Genomic DNA, 17364 nt, shown 5'->3' on the forward strand with positions numbered 1-17364 from the left:
ATTTTGCACAACCAGTTGGATTGAAGACTAAAAGGTGGTAGAAATATTAAATTTAGCTATCTAATGTAAAAATTGTTAATTATTGGTAGACCCTGTTGGAACATCTGATAAACTTTTAGAAATAGTTAAAACATGCCATAAAAATGCCAATAAGTATTGCTGTAATTATAAACTCTTCTTTGCTCACATAAAAGTATGCATACATATATATATATATATATATATATATATATATATATATATATATATATATATATATATATATATATATATATATATATATATATATATAATATGTATATATAATATATATATATAATATATATATATATATATATATATATATATATATATATAAATATATATATATAAATATATATATATATATATATATATATATATATATGTATATATGTATATATATATATATATATATATATATATATATATATATATATATATATATATTATGTATGTATATATATATATATATATATATATATATATATATATATATATATATATATATATATATATATATATATATATATATATTAATAATTGTGGATTTAGCTGCATGTGAAACTTTGCTGATGACATCATACAGAAAGCCATATTCAAGAGTTTTTTTTGCATACATTGACTGAGGGCTAGGGCTAATTTTGACAGTGTCTTTGTCTTAAGCTAACAATAACTTCATAACTTCTACTAACAACAATAAGTTCATAACTTCTACTAACAACTAACAAATCAGTTTTTTTTTATTCTAGCAGCAGCTACAATAAAGTATCTAGAGTAAACTTTTTAGATTTCTAGATTGTTTTTTGCCTTGTGTTAAAAGAAGTTTAAAAAGACTTTCATTACATTATAGCTGCTCTTCATTCTGATGGTTCTGTTATTAAGCAATCATTTTATGGCCTATGCACTTTAGTTGTAGAATCTTGCAGGAATACTGCTGAAGAGAGCAGTGTCAGGTATTTGTTATTTAAATTATGTAATGTTGTAACTTATCTGGGTATTACAACCCTCGGAATTAGGAAAACTGAGGTCGGCAATAAATTGCTGACTTCAAACTGTTAGAGGTCAGCATCAGCTCGGCAAAAAAAAAATTTGACACAAAGGGGTCACCATAAAATATAGAAACGAGGTCAGTGATTCTTTACCGACCTTAAACACTTTTAGGTCAGCATTAATTTCAGAAGGTTGGTATCATTTTCACCCTCTTTTGATCATATCAATGTGTATTTTTACAAATTGTAATCAATGAGATTTTTATAATTTTTTTTACAAATTGTTTTGTACAAAATATATGGTCAAAAGGAAAGCTAAAGGTTGCATGTATTGATGAAATGGTAAAGGTTGTTACAAGAATATTTTAAAGTTATGTCAATGTTGTCTTAAAAATAAGTGTGATGTAACACATAAAAAAGAAAGCTAAAAAAAGTAACACATCAAAAAACTTTAATGACATTATAGGCTTGATAGAAGAGAAAAACAAATTTGTCCCAACAAAAGGACTATTATTAGCAAATTCTCCATTGTACAAAGGTGAAGTTTCAGCTAAAGGTGTAGAAGATTCAAAAAGTTTTATGAGTCTGGTCATTTTTGTTTAATTCTTTTAGATGTCTTTTAGATGTTCTTTTTTCATGTTTTTAATTAAAGTCTTTGACTAGGAGGCCTACTACAGTTATTATTTTCAGTGTTTTCATTGAGGTACTATATCTTGAGCCTTTATTCAACCACAAGGTCCGAGGTAGGGGTGTTCTAAGTCAGAGTTAACTTCTGCTAGCCTTTGTCTACAAAAGCAAATCCTACAAGGCAGCAGGATATGAGGCAAGTTGTATTATATGTAACCAGTAGCAGGGTGATAATGATCTTAATCCTGAACTGACCTGATGATTACTGAACATATTTAATTTTAGAACAAATTACTGAAACAAGCTACAACATATTACTGTAAACTATAATGTTTTACTGTTAAAAAATATTAGAACATATTACTAAAACAAATTTATAAAAAGTTTTATTGAAACATATCACAAACTATATATTTTTAAAAAATTTATGTTGGTTGCAAATTATTTTCTTCAAAGCTTTTTATTTTTAGCTCTATATTAGAAGATTGTAACTGGTCATCTGAACGAATATCAATTTTTTTAAAACAACTAAAGGTAAATTGAGATATTATTTTATTTCGAGAAAAATGCAACCATTGTATTTAGTAATTAGGTTTCAATTTGCAACAAATGTTGAAGGGAGAAAAAATAAAGGCTAAGAAGGAATTGTTGAAACCTTTAGGAGGTGTTAAGAAGATGTTCTGATAAAGATGGAGGTGTTCTGTGGACGTTATGTTGCATGTGATAGTATACTAATGGCAACCTTCAGAATTAAGAAAAATGAGGTCGGCAATAAATTGCCAACCTCAAAATGTTAGAGGTTGGCATCAGGTCGGCAAAAAAAATTTGACACAAAGGAGTCACCATAAAGCTTAAAAATGAGGACAACAATTTTTTGCTGACCTCAAATACTTTAAGGTTGGCATTGCTGAATCCTGACCCTAATTTTGAGGGTTGTAATGGTAAAGCACTTCCTCAAAATTAAGATGTTCTAGGTTCAATTCCACCCCATCTCTGGAAGTACAATGTTTAACCTATTTCTCTATGCCTTATTAACAAGGCTGTTGAGATTTAACAAGGTTCATGTTTCAGAGGTTGGGGTTGAGTGAAAGTTAGAAATTGTTTCCCCCCTCACCTTCCTTTAGAGCCTAGAAGAAATGGATTTAATAATAATAAAAGAGTCATATCAATATAACACAAGGAGTGTATAAGGATCAAAAAATAAAAGTTTGCTAAAAAAATAGGGGTTCACTGGAATGTAGATTATAATGCATGATAAAGCTGCTTCATAAGATGATTATGCAATATCAATTTGAATATCAAAACATGAAGAAAAATGTTCATCAGCAACATGATAAGTCTGTAAATTAAACAAGAAGTTTAAAAAACCATCTGTAATAATAAAAATAATAATGATAAAAGAAGCATCAACTAAGTATTCTATATGTAGTTTAATGATGTGCCGGATACCCGGTGAGTTTTCTTAGGTGTGTTGGTTTACCTTTTTATTGGCAATTATTGGTGGTGCCTGTTAATTTTGAAGGTGCTTGGTAATTTTAAGGTGCCTGGCACCCCAGAATAGGGAAAAGAGGTGTCAGTTACCTGAAAACCCCCTCAGTGTATTGGATATCCTGTAATTTCAAATTACCGGGTACCTGGAAAACATGCATAAATTACATGGTACCCATCATCTTCCTGGATTGTCTAGTATTTGAAAAATTTGCTCTTTAATGATCAGTAAAAATAAAAAGTACCAAGTAAATATAAGAGTAAGAATGTTGTATATAGAAAAATATTACTAAATTTTTTTTTTATATTTAAAAACATTTCTTATTAAATTTTTAATGATATTTTTGCAATAAGGAAAGTGTCACTAATAAATTTCAAAATCTCTTTTTGCTTAAACTAATTCATATATAAATACAATACAATAATTCATAATGTATTAAAATAAAGCATATTGTATTAAATTAAGGAAACTGTGACAGGTTTAAAGTTCAGACACTGGTGCAAGTTAGAAAGTAAAAAAATCTTTTTAACATTTTGAGGATGTCAAAATGATCTTGCATTAAAAAAGATCTTGTATATAACCTTCATTTCTGGATTATTAAAAACAATATCAAGATAAGCGTACACTAAAACTATATATTTAGCCTAAAAAAATTGATAAAATAGTTATCTTGTATAACTTCTGCTTTGAACAAGTTGTTTTTAATCTTGAATTTTCATAACTCTTAACAAACATAACCTCAATTTATGTTTCATCACACCTTTAAAGGTTAAAACCTATAACTTGATTCTTTAATTGTGATTTTTTTTTCAATGATAGACAACATGGGGTAAGTAATAGATTTTAATCTTTTTTAGTCTTAAAAATGCCTCAAAATACAAAGAAGAAGCTTGGTACCCAAAAATATAAGGATTACACAGGTGAAAAAAGCTGTAGAAAAAATTAAAAAAGGGTCATCTTTAAGAAAGATTGCCGAGAAATTTAATATAAAAAGATTTGCTCTCACTTCTGACCTGGAAGATAAAATTAACAAATTTGGAGGCCTCCAGTTCTTATTTCTGAAGAAGAAAGAAGACTAGGTGAATCTATAAGTATGACCAGAGAGTGGGGATTCCCTCATAAGACTAATAGTCAAAGGTTATCTGGATCATTGTGGCTGAAATGAAATTAGGTTCAAAAACAATATGATGTTGTTTTATTGACAGTTTTCTCAAAAGAAACAGATCTTTCCAAACTGTTGGTCTAAAACATTAAAAGAAGTCAACCAGCTATCATTAAGGACATTGTGAATAACTATTTGAATGAAATCGAAGAGGCATTAAAGGGTGTTGATCTATCAATGATTGTTAACCAACATGACTGATGACCATGCCTGATTTTAGAGAAATGCAACTTGAATTTCATGAAATTCAAGGCGTGTGAAACAGCTCAATATTTGTTAATTTTCACCTAATGGTCTGATTTTTTTCTGCAAGTTCACAATAATCTCTGCACTTCTTATAACTAAATGAAAATAATTTTCAAATTAGAAACTTATACATTTTGCTATATGAAGCTCTGACATGATGGCAGGAGGTTAACAAGAATAATGGTTGGCCAGGAAACTTAGCTAATATTGTACTAACCCCTTTTAAATAGCCAGGGCTTGAAGTGGGTGAACTGCATGAGATTAAAAGCATCTAACAAATTTCTGATTGCTGTGTATTGGGCCTGAAAGCTATCGTGCTTAAAAACCATGTTTTTTTAATTTCATTTCGAATTTGGGCGCTTTTAAAATACCACCAGTTAACAAAAATAATAGTAATAAAAATGTGCACAATCATAATAGATAAAAAACCTTCCATTATTTGTAATGACATTATTATATAGTTAATGATTTGTAAAATTCTATTCATGCCAATTGTTTGAAAATGCCCTTAAAACTCAAAAATGTAAAAATGTTAAACTTTAAAAGAGTGGCCTGAGTATAAATAATCATCCAAAATAAAAAATTAAAAAATTTCATTAAGAAAACAATAGCTTGAGAATATTTTATGTCACTTGGCGTGTTAAAATTTGTTCGTGAGGGTCAAAACGGGATTGACTAATATATATATATATATATATATATATATATATATATATATATATATATATATATATATATATATATATATATATGTATATATATATGTATATATATATATATATATATATATATGTATATATATATATATATATACATATATATATACATATATATATATATACATATATATATATATGTATATATATATAAATATATGTTTATATATATATATGTATATATATATATATATATATATGTATATATATATATATATATATATATATATATATATATATATATATATATATATGTATATATATATATATATATATATATGCGTGTATATATATATATATATATATATATATATATATATATATTATTGATAAATGTAACTTTTTTGGTAGATAGTACTCAATAAAAAAGGAGAGCAAATATATATTAGAATAATAAAAATAAAAAAACTACAATTAAATTTGAAACATAACTCGGAGTTTCACGGTTTATGCGATCATCAGACGTTATAAACAACCGTAACGACAAAATATATACAAAATACAATAGTGTTAGACATATATATACAAAAATACAATAGTGTTAGCTTAAATGATGTTAAAGTTGCAGATAACAAATTTGTTTTTCCCGTCTAAAATGGACTTGGCAGGCAATGCAGGGCCCCTGCCTAAAAGGTCTTGTGCAGGTTTTTTCGAGAAAAAAAAAAATTATTATGTTTTGATAATAACTTTTTGATATTTCCACTGAACTTTTATTTTGTTCTTTCTTCATTCCAGGGATAGTAAAAATATTTGTTTTTTATATCAAAAAACGGGCTTGGAATTTAAAAAAGTTTTTTATTTCATCCTAATGTTTATTTTAAATTGATTTTTATATTATTATTTTCATATTTATTTAATAATTATATACTTACCTATGCATCTAATCTCAGTGATGATATTATACTGACATACAGTTTAGTGCATAAATCAACTGAAGGATTGGGCATGTAGCATATATGAAGATAACTAAAGCCACTTTTAAATTCAAACTTCTGCCCCAATCAGACCCTTTAATTTATAGGTTAAATAAATATTTCAAAACTTAGGTCTTTCGTCATATATTATAGATATATATTCATAAATTGGCAGAAATATATATTTTTTAATTGAAAAAACAATAACATGAATTACCCCTGAAAAAGGAGTAACAAAAGCCATCCGTTAAAAATCAATATTTGGCTTTAGTTAGGGTAACTAAAAACGTAAATCAGGCATATGTAACAATAAAGAACTACTATTGACAAAAAAAAAGCTTTATTATTTGAGGAAAAAAAAACATTAAAAAGAAACCCAAATATCTTTTAAAATAGTCTGTTAAAATAAGTGCTTTACTTGATAAGGAAAAATATAACACCCTCTGTTTACTTTGGATGGTTGCACAATTAAAATGTCATATGTTAACTGAATGTCCATTTTGTCATCAACAATTGGAAATATATTGTCATTTCCTTTTGATTTCTTCTGAAAAACTTTACTGAAAAACTTTAGCTTCTTCTGAAAAACTTTACTGTAACTTTGTTCTTCTCAAAAAAAGTTCTGAAAAAACAATGATGTCAACATCAGGTTTAAGTTCTTCTTTAGAGATTCCTTTTTGGGGGGTTTTTTGTGAGTCACTTCTACTAGAGTTGATCTATTTCCAATCCCAGGTCACTTAATGTTTCTGGATCCATATCTAAATTAGAGTCTCTTAGAGAATACTAATAATCAGTGTTGTCAAATGAGTCTGCATTTGTAAGTTTCTTATTATGTTTCAAAATCTTTAGTTTGCTATGGTTTTCCTTTGTTTTGGTATCAGGTGTTTTAGACGTATATTTGGTCGAGGATCAACATCATTGATCAGAATTGTGTCTTCAATCCCCTTTACTGTTGGGACATTCTCTTCCTACTTTCTTTAAAAAAAGGCTTTTTAGAATTATTATTAGAGTAGAATTATACTGATGTGCTGCCTTGTAAGTTAAGGAGGCAGTAGTGTTCCACTTGCACTTCCATAAAATATTACTGACGTGCTAGACTTAGAAAAAATCTCATATACATTCTAAATGACATGATCCCTTTCTCACAATCACTTGTTTTCTCCCTGGGTCATCAGTCATGTTGGTTTCAATCCCAAAAATACCCAAAGAGACAATATTTCTCTCTCCAGGGCATCGCGGTTTTTGACCTGCAACTTCTCTGATTCTGTAATTTTTAAAGTAAAACTTAATTTCATAAGTTTTGTTATTTTAGTCTTATTTTTTAAGAATAATTTATGTCATAAAGTATTAAATTGTTTAAAAACAAAGGTTCGCAAAATGGTTTAAAGTCAGATGTAAAATACAAAGAAAATAACTCTAAACCAACTTTTTTTTTCCAATGACAGACTTTTTTTATAATCAGTAGAAATATAATAAAAATGAAATCAATAGAAATAGCACATTGAATTTATCTTGTCAAAATTAAATGTAATAAGTAGCAGCCGTGGCGCAGTGGTAACGCGATTGCCTCAGAAACAAAGGACCCGTGGTTCAAACCCCACCTCCAGGCGAGTTTTGTGACATCGGTTAGGCAGGTGGCATGTACTTACTATTAAATGCTCATATGTGGTGCTCTTTAATAAGACTAAGGATTTCTTGGGGCATCTAAATAAAATTAATATTTGGCAGTTGTTTATTGAGCCTGTTGGAGAGGTGAAATTCAAATCATAGAAAAATCATCGAGGTGTTTGGTAGCACCAAAACGTTAGCCCGAGATCACAATATAAAAATGGTAAAATGTTCTGTATTCAAAAACAAAGGAAGGTCTGAAAAGATGTAAAAATGGATAGACTCAAAGTTGAACTCCTTCTGAAAGCAGTTTTTGTTGAAAAAGACCAGCCACTAGGTCTTGAGTTGTATATTTCTTAAGAGTACTGATTAATTTTTGATATTATAGGTCATTGTTTGAAAAAATGCTTACGGATGAGACTCCCTCAGACTTTTTGGAAACAATCAATTTTAAAACTTTTAAAATCTTCCAATGTTGTTAACAACTCATCAGAACTCACAGAAAAATCGTAAATCTATTGACCATAGTTTAAGAAAGTTATTTCTCAAAAACAAAAAATTTGTTTCTTGTTTTAAAAATAAATTTCAGGGTAGGATATTTATTTCTTAAAACAAGAAATGTATTTCTTGTTTTAAGAAAAATATTTTGTAATAAAAAATTCAATTTTGATGTTCTTACAGTAGAATTTATTCGAGATAATGTAGAGAGTGTGATTAGCTTGGAGAAGCTTCAGAAGCTGCTTCAAATAAAGAGTTCTTGTATTAAACCATTAAAAAAGAAGAATAGTGGATTTAAGGAGCTATCTACGGCGACTGCTTTCTCGCTTTCTCGTTATTGAATAGTTCTAATAATTTGAATTTTGATCCGATACCTAACTGCAAACTCTGAACCTTAAAAGTACATTTAAAAATTATTTTTGTACATATTTTCTTTAGATATTTGTCATAAGCTGAAAATTTATATATATAAATATTTATTGTACATTTGCAGGGTTTAAATGCTTAATTCTGAAGCAAATTTACTTCAGAAACAAAAAATCTGTGGTACTGACAGATCCAGCATTTTTTGGTGTTTGAGATAGCTAACATGGGACAAAATCCAAACATTTGTATGTATACTTATGTAAAATAATAATGCTTTTTTAAAAGTTGCAATGGTTGGAGACTAGGAGCAAATAACCCCTAAAATTTTATCCCCCTGCCCCAAATGTGAGAGCAACAAGTTAATGAAATAAATTTTTTGCTATTCTTAACTAAATTTATATTCATCAGTAATTTTTAAGTATTGTTTTACAATCTCTAAGCGTTCAAAAGTTATGAAAATAGCAAAAAAATTATTTTACCAACTTGTTGCTCTCGTGTTTGGGACAGGGGGGATTATACTTGTATCAAATATTTTGCAAAGCATCATTATTTGACACAAGTATAAACATACAAATGTTTGGAGTTTGTGCCATGTCTGTTAGCTATCTAAAACACCAAAAAATGCTGGATCTTTCACTGATCTGTGGTTCAATCACAACTACTGGCTTTTTTTCGACATGAAGCAAGCGTAAACATCCCCAAGTTAAATGCTCTTCTGCGGTGCCCTGTGATATGACCATTAGGTCTTCTTGGAGCACCTAAAATAATCACAGAAAAATGTGTATATATATTTTTGAATCACATTGATATGTTTCGTTCTAGTTTAGTTTACAACAAAAGATTGAAAGTCATTTACCCAATCTTTTAAGGAAAACATTTCGGATTTGGATTTATTTGATCCAAGGCTCTAGTAGCAGTATTTTAAAAAAAAAACATTTGATACCAAATGAAGTAAAAATCATAAAGTTTGTTGTATGACTGGAAAAAAGCTCAAAGATCAACAAAAAAAATCACTTTACAATAGTCAAATTGTTAATTTATCTATCGTAATCAGTGAAAGATAGGTACAACATATTTTTTAAATTAATAACCACAGTGTTTTTTTTGGTACAGGAACACCTTAAGAAAATATCTTTGAACAAATCAACCGGATTTGACATCTGAATCTATTCACTCCAATGCTTGGAAATTGCTCTAAATTTAGTCAAAAGTCATGAAAAACGTAACTTCAAACAATCAGTGCGAATAGTTCTATCGAGAAAAAAATATATTTATGTAAAAAATATTTTTTATATAAATATGTCCACTGCGCCACTCATTAACCACTCTGCATAGAAATTGGTTGTCAAAAAAAAAAAAAAAAAGGATTGGCTAATATATATACATATATATATATATATATATATATATATATATATATATATATATATATATATATATATATATATATATATATATATATATATATATATATATATATATATATCATATATATATATATATATATATATATATATATATATATATATTTATATATATTCATATATATATATATATATATATATATATATATATATATATATATATATATATATATATATATATAAAGTGTATTATATAATACACTTATAATAATATATTAGGTATATATATATATAAAAATATATATATATATATATATATATATATACCTAAAAGTGTTTGAGGTCGGCAAAAAGTTGGCGACCTCTTTTCTATGTCTTATCGTAAAACCTTTGTATCAATTTTTTTTTGCCAACCTAATGACCTCTAAAAGATTGAGGTCAGCAAATTATTGCCGACCTCATTTTTCCTAATTCTGAGGGTTGATATATATATATATATATATATATATATATATATATATATATATATATATATATATATATATATATATATATATATATATATATATATATATATATATATATATATATATATATATATATATAGTAAAGATTCAATTGGATTTCAAAATTAACATACAATTATATTAGTTAGTTAATTTTATTTAAATTTATTTGATATGTAATTACTGTATTTTATTACTTAGATCAACCAAAAAGAGCTTCGAATAAATTTGGCAAGGTATGTATTAATTATACTAAAAATAAAAAATCTTTAATTTACATATACTATACTTTGTAATATAGTATATATAAATAATATAGTTTTTGTTTTTCAATAAAATGGAATAAAAACTATTGTATACTTAAAAACTAAAGAGAAAATATGTGGATATATATATATATATATATATATATATATATATATATATATATATATATATATATATATATATAAAAGAAAATGTTAAGATATAAGTAATTAAAGATATTAATATTTAACAATTGAATATTAATACCAATAGTCATTTGGTACAAATGACTATTGCAACGGCACAAAAAGTTATACTAACAGTTAATAATAATTAAAGCAGTATTAACAATAATTAATAATAATAAGTTTTTTATTTTGTTATTAAATTTTTCAATATTATTGTGTGCTTGTGTGTAGGCTTTGGCAGGAATGGCGGGCTATAGCTGTGCCTGCCACCACACCCGTGCAAATCAGTTTAGATGGGCGAAATAAAGCATGTGCTAAATAAAAATTCTTAGTAAAAATGAAGTTAAATATTTTTATGTTTTTATTTAGTGACTCTTTTAAAAACTTCTCAAATAACGTAATTTTGTAAAACTGTTTGTTTTACTAGTTAAAAAATGAAACTATTTTATTCAGGATATGCTAAAAAAGTGATGAAAAAAACTAAAATTAAAAACTTTATTTTTAAATATTCTGATGTAAAAATAAAAAATAAATGTTTGAGTATATCTGGGTCGAACTCATCAGTGGAATGAGCCTTTTGTCTTCTGACAATGCTTATGTCAGACCAAAGACTCAGAATCCACCACAAAACACTTAATGCTATCTTGCTTATTAAAATCAATGATCCAAATTTTAGTGATAATGATAGGAGAAATGTTATAGAATGGGTTACTGATATATTTTTACAATAACGGTGAACAGCTATTTTTGATCTAATAATTCAAACTGCTACAATAGTAAATGACAAAAAAGACAACATTGATTATGATAGTTTAACAGTGAAAGTGAATGGGAAGCACCTGAATTAAGTGAAAGTGTAGAAACTGCGTTCAATTTTGAAATTAAAGATATTTTGGGCTAGTTTATTTAAAATGAATATTTATAAATAATTTATAACTATATATATATATATTCCTTTTGTATGACAAAAATAGTACATATGATTTCTTCATATTTTATTTTCATTTTTATACTTGCGCTATATTTAATACATTTAAATATATTTTACAGCTATAAACTTGATATATAAAATAATACTGTATTTAATACCCTTCTATTGGTTCTATTCATAAAATAATGTAAAAAAGATTTGTTTTTTTTTTAAATTCATATAACACTTTTTTTTATAACACCTATATTATATAAGAAGAATATATTTAAGAAGTATTTATACCAGAATCTTAAAAAATCTATTTGTACTAAGTCTCTTAGAAATTAAAAATTAGATTACCTCAAATTTTAACTTACATATCATTTTTAAAAGTTAACATCTTAGATAAGCTTTATAAAATTTAATTAAGTTGAAACATCTGGTATAGTATGTAAACTTATCCTCTTTCTTATAATAATTTACAATATTTCTAGGGTTATATATACCCTCGTTATTCAAGTCACTTGAATAACGAGGGTATATATAACCCCTAGAAATATTGTAAATTATTATAAGAAAGAGGATAAGTTTACATACTATACCAGATGTTTCAACTTAATTAAAACTTACATATCACAACAACATTACATATTTTCTCCTAATTTCCGAAAAGAAAAATCAATTACGAGTTCATAAAAGAATATGATAGTAAATTAAACGGAAACGATAGTAATAATTACAATTTTTGTCTAGACAGTTAAAAACAATTGTAAAAGAATAGAATTCTTTGGTTCAAGGTTTATTTGAAAAAAGATTTCAATATAATTGTCACTATCTTTATAGCTTTTTTAAATTTTTAAAATTTAATTTAATTTAGAAAGCACAAGAAAAATGAATCAACTAAAGAAGCGCAATAAAAAATGTTACATTTTATTCCATTATTTTAATCAGGGTTGTTATCTGTCAAATATGTCTGAGACATATTTTCTGCTGACATAAAATATGTCCCACATATTTTCTATCGACATATTTTGACATAATTTTATGTCTGAATTATTTTCTGTTGACAAAATATGTCAGACATTTTCTGTCGACATATTTTGACATAATTTTATGTCTGAATTATTTTCTGCGGACATAAAATATGTCAGACATATTTTCTATGGACATATTTTGACATAATTTTATGTCTGAATTATTTTCTGCTGACATAAAATATGTCAGACATATTTTCTATGGACACATTTCGACATAATTTTATGTCTGAATTGTTTTCTGCTGACATAAAATATGTCAGACATATTTTATACGGACATATTTTGACATAAATTTATGTCTGACATATTTGCTGTTTGATATTCTTGAAGAAAAAATCTATCTAACAAATTTATTGCGCATTTCAGCTTAATTTAAAGAGTAAAGTGAAAATAGTCTAACAAATTTGTTGCTTTTTTGCTTCATTACTACTTTACAAAGTAAAATAAAACTTCATCGTAACAACAAATTACTTTTACGTGTAAAAGTAAGTAATTAGCAAAAATAGCGTACACAAAAGTAATTTGAAAAAAATTATTTATACATTATATTCATATATTATATGAAATTTTATACTTTACTTGGTAAGTAAGTAAAAAGTAAGTTATTATTTACTTTCTTAAAGAACAGTCATTTCATGTTGATTTAACATAAATTTTGAGATAGGTAGCGTATTCAAATCTATTGCCTGTTTTTTTTTCACGTATATCGTAAAGGGTAGTTCTATTATAATTAGGGGCAAATATAGCCTATACTAGTAGTATAGAGACGGGCTCCCTGTCGCATGAGTACTAATAGGGGCTGCTAAATAATCACTGATTTTTTATTTCTTTTTGTTTGTTTAGCAGATTAGGTTAATGGCCATAATGAAAGTTTGTTGGGGGAAGATGGGGAAAGGGGGCATACTTTCTAAGCTATGGGTAATTCATGCATGTGTAAACCTTCCAGCATTTGTGTAAACTTAATAAAAGTACAAGTTAAAATTGTTTTCAGAGCACGGGAGAGAACTCCACTTTTTTGAATCTTTTTTTTTTTTTTAGTTTTACTTTATCATTCCGGCTTTAATTTGATTTTACTTTATCTTGAAAGCATTTGTGTAGTCCCGATGAACGTGCATATTAAATTTGTTTCCTGAGCAAGGAGGACTTTTTTTCTCTAATATTTTATTTTTCTTTAAAGTTGGGGTTTATAACTTTTTAGAAAGAAAGATTTTTTGCATAAAAGCTTTGAAAACATTTTTTTGATTTATTTGTTTCAGTATTATTTTTTTTTTCGGGAGGAAATAAGTTAGTGGCCTTGATAAAAATTTACCGTAAATGAGCCGGGCGTATTTGTAGTTATGCTGCTGCTTTTCGCTTCTCTTATTCAGCATGGTTGTTGTCAGAGCCGTCCCGAAGAGGTCTCTGATTGAGGAGGGGGTCCTATGTGTTTTTTGCCAACTAGAGACACACACGGACACAAAAAAAAGGGTCCTCGATATTTGATATTTGCCAACAATACTTCAAAACTTGCCAACTAAATGTGCTAACTCAAATGCATATATAATAGCTTTGGGGTGGGGATACCCCCTCACTCCCATTCGGGACGGCAATGGTCAGCTCTGGTCGAAACAGCCACTCAGAAAATAAAATTAATTTTTTTTGTTTATTTATTAATAGCTATTCATAAAACTGTTGTCTGGAATGAACTAAATTCAATTAGTCCATTCCAAAAAACAAGTATTCCTTTATTATTCTATTATCTAACAATTATTCGAGTTGGTCATTTCCAGAAATAACTTTTTTTGGTTAGATTGGTTTTTAACAACCACGCTGAATAAAGGAAGCCAAAATACAAAACTTAGAATAAAATTGCAAAATGTAGAGCTATTTCCAAAGCAAGAACATTAAACCAGACAGTCTTTCAAAAAAAAACTTTCAAACAACTGATGTAAATAACATCAAGATTAATTTGAAAAAAAAAATTAAAGTTAAAAAAGTATAAATGTAAAAATATTTAACTTGAAAAAAAATTTATAACTTTTTATAACCGCAAAAACCGCTTATTTTAATTTATTTAATATAGCGTATTTAGTAGGATGGTTCAAAAAAGCACACTTTCAAGTTTAAAATTATATGGTCGATTGTGAAGAAGACTGTCTTGATGTTGTTTTATCATACAGATGAAATAACATCAAATTCTTTTTTTTTCAGTAAATTTTTGTTTCTGTTTTTATTTTAAATTTTCAAAAAATTTAAAGTAAAAAAAATAACAAAAGTGCAAATCACAATATTTAAACAACCAGATTCCAATCACAAATTTAAAATCAGGCCCGTAGCAAGCTTTTTGTTTTTGTTTGAGAACTTAACTTTATGTAACGACATGAAGCAAACTCCAAACATTTATATATTCATGTTTATGTAAAGCTTTTCAAAAGTATTGCGATAATTGGAGTCTGCTAAAAATAAACCCTTTAAAATGTTGACTTCCCATTTATACCACTGGTGTGAGAATGATGAGTTTATAACATTTATAAATACATTTTTTTAACATTTTAAACTAAATTTAAGTTCATTAACAAGTCTTTAATATCATGCAATAATCTCTTAATGTTCAAAAACTATAAACATATAAATTTTGAGCAACCTCCCCAACTAGGGGATTTAAATGGGATTCGATAATTATCAAATTAATTTTTTTTAAAAATATAATTTCGTCATTGGTTTTTTTTTTTATTATTATATAAAGACATTCTTTAAATACAGTGATGGGTTTTTAATTTTTATAACTTAATTTGCCGTTACAAATTATTAATTTTCTTTTGTAAAATATACGAAAGGCGGGGAAAAGAAGTAGACAAAAATAGTCCTATTGGCAAGCCTCTAAATATCCGTACATAATAAAGACATTAAAAACTTGTCATTAAAAATTGATGATCATTTGTTTTTCTGAAGTTTGAGTTTAACAACCTTATTTAAGTTGACAATTATAGCTTTGTATTTTTTGAAAATATATCTAAAAAATTAAAGTATATGTATCTGAAGTACCAAATTCTCCTGTTTTAGTATGTTATTTTAGAAAAAGGTGAACCTTTTTCTAAAATAACATACTAAAACAGAAGAAATATTGCATAAATAACAGAAATTTTGAATTTTTACTTTTTTTTAACATATAAATAAAATGGTTTAAAAAAATTTTATCCATGAAAATATAAATTAAACAAAATACATGATTTAACTTTAAATGCATTTAAATACAAGTATTGCGTGGTATTATACCACATTAAAAGCGATGTAAAAAAGTTTCATAATTTGAAAATGCGGCGTATTCTTTATTACCAAACCTATTAAAGTTACTTAATCAACAGCATCTTTAACTAATAATATTATTAATAGCTACGTAAAAATGAAGTCTTTAAATGTGTTGTTAAAAACCATATTAAACTCATTTAAAGACTTTATGGTAACCAATAATATAATGATGTCTACTTGCGTAAACTCTGAGATGTAATATTATGATTCTGAAAAACCAATGATTTTGGTTAATAAATATACTTAAGTGCCAAACTCAAGTATGTTCTTGTTTATATCACATAAGAATGTTTAGGAAAATGTAAAAAAGTTTTACAATTTGTACATGCAACGGTTCCTTTTTTTCAACAAACCAATTACAATTAATTTATCAATAGCCTCTTCTTTAACTAATAATATTATTATATAGTTACGTACAAATGAGGTTTACTAAAAACTTTTAAGGTGTTGTTAAAAACCACATTAAACTCATTTAAAGACTTTATGGATAACCAAATAACCAATAACACAATGATGTCTTTAATAATTATCTCAAAATTTACGCTCGTAAATTATGAGATGTATTATTAATATAATTATGTAAACGCAATAACTTTGGTCAAAATGGTTTTTATAAGATTTCATATTAAATTTTCTATAAAATTGTGCAATGTTGTGGTATAAACAAAAACATACTAAAGTACCAAACTTAAGTGTGTTCTTCCTTATCACATAAGAATGTTTAGAAAAAGATTGAAACAACCACTTCATTTGGCGAGTATGTAAACTTAGTGTAAGAAAACAAAAACAATAAAAATTACTAATTTGTTGCCCTCACATTTGTAGTAGGGATGGTAAATGTTTAAGGGCATTTTTGTATACAGGCTCTAATGACCACACTTTTTATTTCTTTATCTACTTATAAATCGTTTAAATCGTAAAATTGAGGGGGGTTTAAACTTTATATGGTCATAATTTTTGAAAGCCAAAATATTTTACTATGAAATTTAAAATTTATCGATTAATATTAGTCTAGTTAAAAACAGTGCAAAAAATATTTCATCAACTTGTTGCTCTCACATTTGGGGCAGAGGGGGGGGGGCACAAAATTTGGGGCTTTTTTGTTCCCAGCCTCCAATCATCGCAATTTTATGCATAGCATCCTTATTTGACATAAGTATAAACATATAAATGTTTGGAGTTTGCTCCA

General features: G+C 26.5%; 1 protein-coding gene across 2 annotated transcripts in view; it reads left to right on the forward strand.

Moving 5' to 3' along the window:
* Positions 1 to 17364, forward strand: part of LOC100214286 (COMM domain-containing protein 3) — a 58864-nt gene that overhangs the window by 4606 nt on the left and 36894 nt on the right. For both annotated transcript variants that reach the window (XM_065809025.1, XM_065809026.1), the window contains exons 2-4: positions 872 to 974; positions 2108 to 2171; positions 10708 to 10742. In XM_065809025.1, the coding sequence (XP_065665097.1) occupies positions 872 to 974; positions 2108 to 2171; positions 10708 to 10742 (202 nt within the window). The remainder of the gene's footprint in view (positions 1 to 871; positions 975 to 2107; positions 2172 to 10707; positions 10743 to 17364) is intronic.

Source organism: Hydra vulgaris, chromosome 11 (genome assembly GCF_038396675.1).
Source record: "Hydra vulgaris chromosome 11, alternate assembly HydraT2T_AEP".
In the NCBI taxonomy this organism is placed as follows: Eukaryota; Metazoa; Cnidaria; class Hydrozoa; order Anthoathecata; family Hydridae; genus Hydra; species Hydra vulgaris.